Source organism: Durio zibethinus, chromosome 17 (assembly GCF_047325235.1).
Source record: "Durio zibethinus cultivar Kanyao isolate XHJ-2024 chromosome 17, ASM4732523v1, whole genome shotgun sequence".
Taxonomy (NCBI): Eukaryota; Viridiplantae; Streptophyta; class Magnoliopsida; order Malvales; family Malvaceae; genus Durio; species Durio zibethinus.
This window is the reverse complement of record NC_143178.1, coordinates 14,597,221-14,609,227: the sequence shown is the minus strand read 5'-3', so window position 1 is coordinate 14,609,227 and position 12,007 is coordinate 14,597,221. Positions and strand designations below refer to the sequence as shown.

The 12,007-nt window shown below is 29.6% G+C and overlaps 1 protein-coding gene across 8 annotated transcripts in view; it reads left to right on the top strand.

Annotated features, from left to right (window-relative positions):
* Positions 1–2,229: 2,229 nt before the first annotated feature.
* Positions 2,230–12,007, top strand: part of LOC111282342 (protein ZINC INDUCED FACILITATOR-LIKE 1-like) — a 36,005-nt gene continuing 26,227 nt past the window's right edge. The window contains exons 1-10 of one of the 8 annotated variants that reach the window (XM_089746495.1): positions 2,230–2,557; positions 2,636–2,676; positions 3,539–3,599; positions 3,693–3,795; positions 3,933–4,035; positions 6,150–6,203; positions 6,279–6,341; positions 7,170–7,219; positions 7,334–7,409; positions 8,980–9,192. In XM_089746495.1, the coding sequence (XP_089602621.1) occupies positions 2,410–2,557; positions 2,636–2,676; positions 3,539–3,599; positions 3,693–3,795; positions 3,933–4,035; positions 6,150–6,203; positions 6,279–6,341; positions 7,170–7,219; positions 7,334–7,409; positions 8,980–9,192 (912 nt within the window). In that variant the 5' untranslated portion in view covers positions 2,230–2,409. Of the gene's footprint in view, positions 2,558–2,635; positions 2,677–2,945; positions 3,600–3,692; positions 3,796–3,932; positions 4,036–6,149; positions 6,204–6,278; positions 6,342–7,169; positions 7,220–7,333; positions 7,410–8,979; positions 9,193–12,007 lie in introns of all 8 variants that reach the window. The other 7 variants (XM_089746493.1, XM_022870396.2, XM_022870412.2 and 4 more) reach the window with 7 other exon arrangements.

The following is a 12,007-nucleotide window of genomic DNA, read 5'->3' as shown; positions in this document are numbered from 1 at the left end:
AAGATTTAACACCTTTTTACCCCATTTTAAAGATATAAATTGATACAACTAACATAAATGCTTGATAATAGTTTATTTTTTCACAAAAAAAATTTGTTAAAAAGTATGTAAAAATAAAAATCTAAAAAATAATAAAACATCAAATCCATATAAAAATCAAAAACTATTTTATATATACAAAAGATCCAAATTTTATTAATCCAACAAATTAATATTTTTTTTTTAATAAACTAGAAACCTAAGATACATTTAACTATGTAATATTAAAATAGCCATCCTACTAAAAAAATATTCCAATTGTATTTATCTATTGGACACACAATCTAATTAAGTTTAATTTAAAGTTAGAAATATAAAGATTAAAATATTAAAAAATTTTAAAAATTTTATTTTTTAAATAAGAGTTAATAGCATCCTTAATTCCTAAAATTTGACATAAATTTTACTTTAATCCTTAAACTTTAAAAAGTTTTAATTAGATCTTTAATTGCCCAAAATTGTCTTTTGGTTTTTTCGTTTATAAAACCATCTAAATTGATAACAAATACTAGCGAGCATTACATGATGATGTTAATTAGCGTTTAATGTGGCCGATAAGAGACCAAAATAAAATTTTTTCAAATTTTAGGGACTAAAACGAAACTATCTCAAAATTTTATATATTTCATACATTTTTTATAAAAATATTAAATTTAAAATTATATTTACATATTTTTTAATATAATATAACTTATTAGATCGAATTTTGTTTTAAATAGAAAATAAATATACAAAGTTTAAAATTAAGTTAAAATTTTCTAATTCTTTTTTTAAAAATTTAATATATTTTTAAAAAAATTTTATTAAGAATATCATTTTACTCATAATTCATAATAAAACATATTATTTTCTACTTAAAAAATTATTTTTATCTAAAATATTAAATATATTTTATTTTTTCTTTTTAAATATATTTTATAAAATATGTTTTATAAAAAATGTTTAAAATTATATTTTTTATTTTATATGAATATAAAGTTTTTATATTTTGAATAGATTAATAAATCTATTTTTGAAAATTATATGAAAATTTTTACATAATATTTTAAATTGACATAGAGTTTTTATTTAATTTTTAAATTGATATAAAAATTTTAACTAAAATTTTTAAAATGATATGTAATTTTAACAAAATTATTTTGAAAATTTTAATTTTTAAAAATCTATTTTCTATTAAAAATATTAATTTATTGATAAATCATATCATAATAAAAATTAAAAATATTTTAAAATTATAATATTTTATAAAATATATTTGAAATGTATAAGAATCAATTGTTTCTTAAATTATTTTTATCTTTTCCTTGTTTTTTTTTTATAAAATATATTTGAAGAAAGAAAATAGAAGATATTTAATATTTTAAAAAATATATTTTATGGATAAAAATAATATTTTTATTATGATTTATGACTAAAATAATATTTTTAATAGAGAATAATTTTTTTGTTTTTAAAATGATATTGAATTTAAAAAAAAGAATTTAAAATTTTAACTTAATTTTAATTTTTAAAAACTATTTTCTATTAAAGGTAAAAGTATAACTAATAAATTATCTTACAATAAAAAATATAAAAATATAATTTTAAATTTAATATTTTATAAAATATATATGAAATTTATAAAATTTTACATATAATTTCATATTTGATTCCTAAATTTTTAAAAAAATTTATTTTGATTCTTTATTTATCACGTGAGATGCTAGTTGATGTCATTATATATAAATGATTTCATAAATGAAAAGACCATAATATGATAATTTTGAGCAATTAAAAATTCTATTAAAACCTTTTAAAGTTTAAAAACTTAAATAAAATTTGGATTAAAATTTAAGGATTAGGAGTACTATTAACTCTATAAATAAGTACTTATACTTTAATTATATCAAAATAAGTTTTTATTTTATTGAATAAATTATTATTTCAAATAAAAAATTGATTTATGTTCAAAACTTATTTAATTACAAATGAAAATTTTAGTATTTAGTTATATAAAAATTAAAATTAAAATTTATTTGAATATAAATTAAAGATGAAATTTATTTAATTACAATAACAATATAAAATTTTATTGAAATAAAGTAATAAAATTATTATTATTATTTTTGTTATTTGAACCAAATGAAATTAAAAAAGTTAAAGAAAACGTTGCGTATCATAAATGGGATATGATGCCCAGCATCCGGCTCTTTAATTGAAAAAATATGCCAAAGTAGAAAAAGCAAAAAGGGCAGTAGGCGAAGTCTGAGAGAATCACTAGTTAAAAACCCCACTTCCGAGAAGGTCGGAATCAAATATTGAAATTTAGTTTGAGTTGAGAGAATACGATGAAATCACAACAGTGAAAAAAGAAAAAAAGAAAAAAACAAGATGGTCGACAACAGAGAGGCATTGCTAGACGGGAAAAACAAGTATTTTGAGAATTGCCCAGGATGCAAGATTGAGCAGCTTAAGGAGACCAACAGCGGTGTTCCCTTCAAGCATTTATTCTATGTCTGGGTCGTTGTCCTTGCTGCCGGTAACCTTTTTCCTTTGTCTCTCGCAATTCTTGTTTTATTCATATAAGTAACTCTTCGACGGATTTAACTTTTTGCAGCTTTACCAATTTCCTCTCTTTTCCCTTTCCTTTATTTCATGGTAAGTTCTCAAATCAGCAACGTTATACTTAAAAGTAAATAAAGAAGCAAGTAAAATTTTTGAAAGATTATACGCAAAATATGTAATTTTTTTTTTTAACAAATGAAGCCGGAACATGGGATGTGGGGGAAATGCATGAACAAATTAAGCTTGGGGTCCGAAAGTATATGATTTTACTTGTATATAAACTAATTGTGTTATATTTTAATTATTTTTTCATTTTAAATCAATTATCGTATTGCTTTTTACCTTTTTCTTTTACTTTATAGGATTTCTTCAAAAAGTAAAATGCAAATAGCCAAAATCAAGAGGCAAAAGTATGGCAAAGCGGAAACGTTGAAACCATTACTATTGTTAATGATGTTGATAGTTTCAGCAACTATGCCTAAAAAGCTTTCCTCGGATTTCTCCCTAATGAATAAAATTTCCATTTAACAACAATCGGAATTCAGAGGTACTCCAAAATGGAGTAGGGTGTGGAATCCTGTAATTCTCAAGATATTTTAATGAAAAGGGAAGTGGTCGTTCAACCTCATTAGAAATGTAGTTAGTGCAACTTTTCAACTTGGAATGGTACAAGACGAAAAATGTTGGTTCCAACTGATTCAGTGCTATCCCATAGCATCCTTTCTCAGTATAATAGTATGGACCTGCTCTCTTAATGCATAGAACAATGCTAAAGTTGGGGATAAAATTTTGCTCCAAGGTTCACTTTCCTATTCGAATGTCATTGACAGTGATCCCTACCTCCACGTGTCCTTTGCTTATATAAATGAGTATTCAACATGGGTTTGGGAGCAGACACAGTTGCTTTTGTTTTCTCCTTTTATTTATTTGGGCTTTGGAATTTTAATTTCTACAGATAAGGGACTTCCATATTGCTAACAAGGAGGAAGATATTGGTTATTATGCTGGTTATGTAGGTAAGTATTTCTTCTATGTTTATCATCCATATTTATTAGATGTCTAGTTTAAAAAACTGTCATTAATCCTTATGCATCATTCATTCCTTGAAGGATCTGCCTTTATGTTTGGAAGAGCTTTGACTTCTATTCTTTGGGGAATGATAGCTGATCGATATGGTCGAAAGCCTGTAATTGTGTTTGGCACATTTTCAGTGTTAGTGCAATTCTTTTTATATTTTCATTTGCATTATGCTCAGCTGTTCTTTTTCTTGCCTGGTTTCTTGCTACTTTAAAGTAGAATTTTACATATCTATTTTTTTTATCTCTCACATGTCTTGATGATTATCTCAGGGTTACTTTCAACACTCTTTTTGGCCTTAGTACGAATTTTTGGGTTGCTATTTCTGCACGCTTTCTTCTTGGAAGTTTGTGTGGCATTCTTGGCCCAATGAGGGTACGTCTTTCATTGAGATCTTAAAATAGTTAATTGGCAAGTTCATTTTCTTGTTGAATTTTTCGATTATGGAAATTTGTTGTCTTGTAATTATGGAAGTGACAGGAATATTAGTTGGTTCTTGGGGATGTTTGTCAAGGAGAATGATGCTTTTGTGCTTTGGTGAGATTGTTAATTTAAAAAGCTTGAACATGATTAAAAAGTTTTGTTGTTTGTCTAGTAAGGGTACAGTTTAAAGAGAGAAAGAGTAGCACAAAAGACAAAAGATAAAAGATATAGAGGGATAGGAAAGAGAATAGAAGAAATCTATATGTTTGTCTTTGATCATAGTATTGAGAGTGTGTGAGACCATAGTAAAAGGTAAGGAATCCTAAGTTTGTTTTGTATTTTTATGGTTTAAAGTGTAAAAGGAGCTTATACACGCACAAGTAGACATTTGTTTTGGGATAATTAACAAGTAGATATTTGATAGATTTGTTTTGGCTAAAATATGGAAAAAGCCCTTACACTATTATGAAAAATCTAAATGAGCCCTTGTACATTTATTGGGTCTAATTAAGCCCTTATAATATTATGTTTTCTTAATTGAACCTAAATTTGTCCATGAACCTGTTAGTTTGCCAGGACTGTAGCCTGGCGTGGCTCAAGCCAAGCCTTGGACAGGAATTTTCAAGCCTAGGCCTGGCCTTGTTTGGGATATTATTTAATTAATAAAACTTTTTATTTAATTTTAATTCTAAAATATATTTAAAATATCAAAATATGAATACTCAAACAAATTTTTAATATTTTTTGAATTGCATCAGGCTTACCTGGTGACTGGGCCATGGGCAAGGTTTTTGACACCTCTAATTGAGCCCTTACAAAGTTTTTTCTTTTTTTTTTTTCATTAATTAAGTGCTATTTTGGATGGAGACCTTAACTGTGGTTAATCATGTCACCCATCTGGAAATTTTTTGACAACTAGTGGGATGATGTGGAAAAAATTTCCACTTGGCAAAAAAATATATATATACTTTTTTGAAAAGAAAATTTTATTTATTTATTTTTTTCCTATTGACAATTTCCTTCCATCTTCCTTTTCCCTTTTGTGGCCTGATTTACTTTCTAGGGTAATGTTACTAGTATGAATAACAAAAGAAAATGACAATTCTATTTCTTAGTGGCCTATAAAAGAATTAAAGGAGAATAATCACATTTCACCACATGATAGTTTGCTTGGGGGTTGGCTTTAATAGAATCTATGGCTGCATCATTCCAAAGTACTTATTGACATTGCTTTTAATGTCATTGGGCTAAATTTATATGAGGGATCTTTTTCTTGTACTATTGTTACAAGATGTTTGTCATGACAAAACTTGATCTTGGATGGTTGAAAGTGAAGAAGGACATGGTTACACTTGAAATCCTTGATGTCTTTTTTTCTAAGTGAAGTTTTAATTGTTGGTATTCTAGAATACCAATGTGTCTAAAACGTGTCATTCAAATGCAGGCAAAACAATATTCTCAAAATGAAGTATATGACTTAAAAATAACATAAATGATGAGAGTTGTATCGAGTGAGAAGTTGTCATGCCTCTTCTATGATGGGCCCATGACAACTTATTATAAATTTGATCCCATAATGCAATTTGACATGTTGACTTTACAAACCCCTTGCCAATTGCTGCTCACAAAGCTAATAGAGATAAAAGTGTTTATGGATGACCTAAGATGATTATGTTTCCTTGGTCGAAATGTCTCAAGATGATTCAATAATGAGAAACTTTTTGTGTGCCTTTTCATTATCCCTTTTATTTTGTATGCTATGTGGTTAGTTTAAGTGGCATATGGTTAATCTTTATTTTCCATGTCCTAAGGAGATACCCCAATAGTTAGAGCTTGAGACTTCACCCTGGAGGTCTTTGGTTCAAATCTTGGGAATTAGGGGTGGCAGGGAAAGGGGAGGCAATGGGATTTATGATAGCTGAGGGCTAGCTTCCTTTAGTAGCCCACCTAATAGGCCTCCTTATGTATCAAAAGAAAAAATCTTTATTGTCTATGACGTATTGTTCTCCTACAATTCTATAATTTGGGATTATTTGTGTTAACATGAAGTTGATTATTGTGTTCAGGCATATGCTTCTGAAGTTTGCCATAAGGAATATCAAGCGTTAGGAATGTCTGTTGTAAGGGGTTTCTCCTTGTCTTGATTGCATTGAATTCTTAAAATATACATATGATGTTAAGAATATACTGTTTAGATTAGCACATCATGGGGTATTGGCTTAGTCATCGGTCCAGCTCTTGGAGGTTTTCTTGCACAGGTATTTTTCTCTTATTATCCAATAGATGAGTTCTATCATAAGCAAAGAATGGTGCCTTTTTATTGGTTTTGAAGTAGGGGAGTAATAAATAAGCACATGTGCAACAATAAGATAAAAAACATGATAGATATCGAGTAAGTTATTCAGAAAAAGTGAACTAAATTTTGTGAAAGTAAGTTGCACATTTGGTGCTTTATCTAGATACATTGGAGATTTTTCCCAATTCAAATAATGAAGTTTATTCAAAGACTAAGTAGCGTTAGTGAAAGTCCTGGGCATTTCTCTTTACCAGTCTCTGAAACTTCATGTTAATAACTGTTGTAAATTTTTTTTGACCAAAAAAAAAAGGTGCAAAATTTTTTGTGATTGAGACAAAATGAATCAAAACATCTATCTCTGGCTCTATCCTTATTTTTTTTTTTTCCTTGATGTTTGTCTGGTGCTGCACAATTGAAGACAAGATATTTCTAATGCTTTCCATTGAGAATGCCTGTTTGACATTAACAAGATACTATTTTAGGTGATGAGGTAAATTAATTTGGAGTAATTTATGAGAATGATTTGGTTTTATGGAGAACATGCCACTTTGAGCGCAAATATATTATATAGAAAGTGTTAAGCATTCAACCATAAACCAATTGATAATAGGTGAAGAGGCTTAACTTGAATATAAAACCACACCCAAAACTAAACTAATGTGGAATTACAGCACTCAACAAAAAGATATTGAGACTGGGATCCTAGTGTTTAACAATTATGAACTTTGAAGATTTGTCTTTGTTTTCTTTATTCCAACTTATTGATCAATTTATACTTTATATATGGAAGCCTGCGGAGAAATTTCCACATATATTTGCCAAGGAATCCCTTTTTGGGAGGTAAGTGATACCTTTCTTGTTTATAATCTTCTTACATGGTTTTTGTTTTCCAGTATCGCAATATTTTCTGATTCATAGTAAATGCTAAAATTCTGAATTGCAATTATATCACAGGTTTCCTTACTTCTTACCATGCTTTTTGATATCACTTTTCGCACTTGGTGTCCTTTTGATCTCGTGTTCCCTTCCAGTATGTTACCTTAGCAAACTTTTAACTTTCTTTCATATTATGTATATATATTGCTTTCAAGTAGTTTTGATACTATTTTCTGTACTGATTGCTTATATTATATTTTGGTTCTTGTAATATTATCGTACATCAATTCTTTCTAATTGAACTATTAGAAAGATAATAAAAGCCCATATAGAGAATTTGGACTAACGTAATGAATTTGATGTCCTATAGTGCTATATGTATACGGCTGTAAATGATCCAAGTCTCGCCAAGCTTGTCTCCCTTTGGGCTCGCCTCATTTAAATATGGAGTTGTTCAAGCTTGGCTCAATTAAAATTTGGCTAAATTCGAGATTGGATCAAGCTCAAAACAACTAGCATAAATGAACTTGTTTGTGAACATTAAAGGACTTATTCTCAATAATTAACTAGCAAGTTTGTGAACAACTAATCAACAAAATCCCACTAAGACCCAAATTGACAAAAATGAAGATAGAAAGAAGAGTACTAAAATATAGAGACTGCTAATTATGGTGGTAGCTGATTAAGTTATTTGTGCCCACAAGATGATTGATTAGTATTGAGAAGTTGGGGGTAAATTAAGGAGATGAAAGATAAAAGTGTTAGGCTTTGCTTGGTAGGAAGGATGGAAAGGGGTAAGTATGGAAAACTTGTTAATCCAATGGTTAAGATTCATAACCATTTTCCTACCTTGTAGCTTATTCCATCCTTTCTACCAAGCAAAACCTTAAAGAGAAGGGATAATCCCAAAAGATAATAGTCGAGATTCAAGAAGAGATGAAAGGGGCAAATAGAGGGGTGGCCATTTGGAGATGTGAGTGGTTACTTGGTGGTAGAGACTAGAGAGCTCATTTGACTTAGAGGTTTTTCCTTTTTCTGTCTTTTGTCAAGCCTTGTAAAGAACCGTTGGGCTAAATTGCTCTTTAGAACAGTAAAGAAACGTTCTCATTTGAAGGCATGAAGTTAAAAAATTACTAATAAAATAAAAGAATTATAAGAAATTATGTAAAAGATAATTTTTTTTTTCTAATTAACCTATAAACAAACCTACAAATGAACAATAAACAAACTTGTTTCTGAACATAAATGCCTAATCAATGTGGGGATTACATCAATTAAAAACTCCCCTTGCATGAGCACTAAACAACCAAAATGAATGGGCCCATCATGTGGCCTTCAAAATTGGTTTTGATATCATTTTGATTATCTATTTCTCAATTGGCAATGTATAAAAATAACCAATGTAAATATAAGGCCACAAGAAACTCCAAACCTAAACCTAGTAAAATAAAACCATTTTGATGATGTCTTTTATATTCATAGCAATAGTGTAATACTTTGCAGTCAATTGAGGGTGGAATTTATGGAACACATTTGAGTACTAGAGTTGATAATTGTCATAGAGAATAGAAGAGTGGCAAAGAATTAATGATTCTTTTATTTTTTCTTGTATAGTATGGATTTTGAAATTTCGTCTTATGCTGCTTCCTTTATTATCTTTTTTAGCCTATATTCTACATAGAAAAGGCATAGACAAATTAATATGGAGTTTGACTTTGTCGCAGGAGACATTGCACATCCATAAGAGATATGATAAAGAAAGTGATGAGGTAAATGATGAATTAGTGACCTCCACATGTGAGCCCAATGCAAATGAAAAGGTACTGATTGAAGGAAGACATCGAACCTCTCAACAGAACCTTTTGAAAAACTGGCCTTTAATGTCATCAATTATCATATATTGTGTTTTCCAACTCCACGATATGGCCTATGCTGAGGTAATTTCATTTAAGGATTTTTTAATATTGAAACAATTTAAAATTTTGTGCCTAAATTTCCTACACATTCATACTTGCTAATTCTTTTTATTTATTTCAGCTTTATTTACTTAAAGGTCTATTTGAGCTGTAAATCTTCACTATTGTGACCTTTGTGTGACGAGAGTAAAGATTGAATATGTAACTATGGAAAACTGATTCCTAACCAAATTTGATTAGGTATCATTCATTTAGTATTCTGGTTGTTTTCTAAATAAAAGGGATTTGGTTCATTGATCAAATTCCCACTTGGTAGTTTCCATTTATTGTTAGATGATTTTTAGGTGATTTGTTATTATCTTTAGGATATCATGGGATTTGCCAGATTTGATGCTTTAGCTATATATATACTCTCATACTTTAGAAAATTTCTTAAGAATTCATAAATAACATTCTCATAAATTTCTTCATGGTATCAGAGTGTTCATCTTGGACCATCAAAACTTTTATATTTTTTTCTTTCTATCTATGCCATGGCTAGTAGTACAGGTATGTCTGAGCCCCCTAATTTGCCTATAATTGGCCCCAAACTCCATGGACAAAACTTTATCCAGTGGTCTCAGTCAGTTGTCTATGGAAAAGGTAAGGAAGATTATCTCATGGGCATGGATTTAAATTGCGATATCGATCACATTTTCGGTTGTGTCGCGTTTGTCATGATTGCAGATATAATGGAGACCTTCATGGTCATTGTAGCTATCGTGCTCGTGAATTTTTTTAATTTTGCTCAACTGGCTATAAAACATAATAATTTTAATTATTAATCATAAAAACTCTTATCTTATGATTTTTAAAGTAATTTATGTCATGTCATGTGTTTTATTTATTTAAGAAAAAATATTTATAGTAAAATATTCATATTTAAAAAATAACTCATATGATAATTAGAAAATAACAAGAGATAAATAAACATGTAAAAAATAAATAATCATAACGAATGATATATTTAATTATTTAATTATAGTACTCATCAAATTATTGTCGAACTATATTGCGAATAAATCAGCTAACAAGTGATTAGACATCATAAATTAAGCAAGAGCATTACTATTTATGGGTCAAGAGAATTATTTTTTATGGGCCTACAGTAAATCAAACTTGGCAGCCTCCTTGTTAAGGGCAATCTTCAACAACAATAGCCTTAAGTCTACTTCCTTTGTCTCTTGGCTAAATTGCACAGATCCACACAATTTTTCATCCTCTCACTTTGCATTCAATAAATTTTTTCTCCAGACCTTCATCCTCATCCCCATTTCTTAGTTCTCTTTTTTTTTGGTGTGTGCTATTTGCTCATCTCCTTCAATCTCAAGTCTCACTCTCATCTTTTGTCTATTATTTTAAGTCTCAGCAACTCCCTAGCAGTGCCCCATAGCCCAGTCTAATCCCAAACATATAAAATCATGACAAAATTTTGAAATTTAAAAAAAAAAAATTTGAGTGCTGAATTAATTGCTTACCTTAAACTGCATGTGCTTGATCTTGATTGAAGTTGAATTTGAGAGAATTGATATCTTTTGAAGTTTAAGTTTTGTGGGTTTTTTTGTTCCTAAATTTGTGAATTGATGTTTATTTTTTGGCTTGCTACTTTTATTTTAAGTTTTTAACCACAGTCAAATAAAAGTTTTTTTTCTTGAATTTTTGAATGAAAAACGGAGTAGCAGGCAATATCGGATTGATATTGCCGCTAGTCAATGTTACACCGTAATTTGTGGCCGTGATATGCCGCTATTAATGAGATTTAAATTCTTCTCCGTTTTTCCTTCAATAGCGATGGCGGATGGTGGCACTATCACGAAATAGTAGCCGCTATACCGCTATATGATGCTATTTGAATCCTAGCTCATGGGAATAGCTGTTTCACCCCGCGAGAATGACTTGAAGTATCGAACCTAGAAGTTGGAGAATAACATGGTAATGTCGTGATTCATCAATTCTATAACCAATGAGTTTGGTGAGAATTTCATATACTACAAAACTGCCAAGGAGATTTGGGATGCTACAAAAGAACCCTGCTCCAACTTAGACAATACATCTGCAATGTTTGAGATGAAAAGCACTCTACATGACTTGCAGCAAGGAGACTCCTTTATCTCGAAATATTTTAATTCCTTAATTTGTTATCGGCAGCAATTAGATATCTTTAAAGAAATAGCACGGAAGTGCCCTAACGATAGCCAACAATATAGGAAAATAATAAAGAAGGACCGAGTTTATAAGTTTCTACTTGGTCTAAACAAAAGCCTTGATAATGCTTGTGGGAGAATTCTTAGCATCAAGCCATTACCTAGCATCAGAGAAGTTTTCTCTGAGTCCGTCGAGAAGAGAGTAGAAGGAAAGTGATGCTAAGAACATCATGCAATCCGCAAGACACAAAAAGTTCAGCCTTTGCTGTATGAGGACCAAAATCTTACCAAGGTGGTGATAATCGACAGAAGAAAGGTAACAGGCCTTGGTGTGACCACCGTCAAAAAGCAGGACACACATGAGAAAATTGGTGGCAAATCCATGGGAAACCTGCTGACTAAAAACCACATTCTACTCGAAATCGAGAGAGTCATGGAAATTCTGCCACCATTAAGGCAACTCTAACACCCTTGGGATCAAGCTCGTTCAGTAAAAAGTAGTTGAAACTTCTTGAGAAAATTGTTCAGTAATCTCTTCAGAACACTAGGTTAGTTGTAAGCACAGCGTCTGTTGCACAAAAAAGTAATTCTTTCAATACTCTACTTGTGCAAAGTGGAAAATCAAGATCTTGGATTGTTGATTCAAGCACATC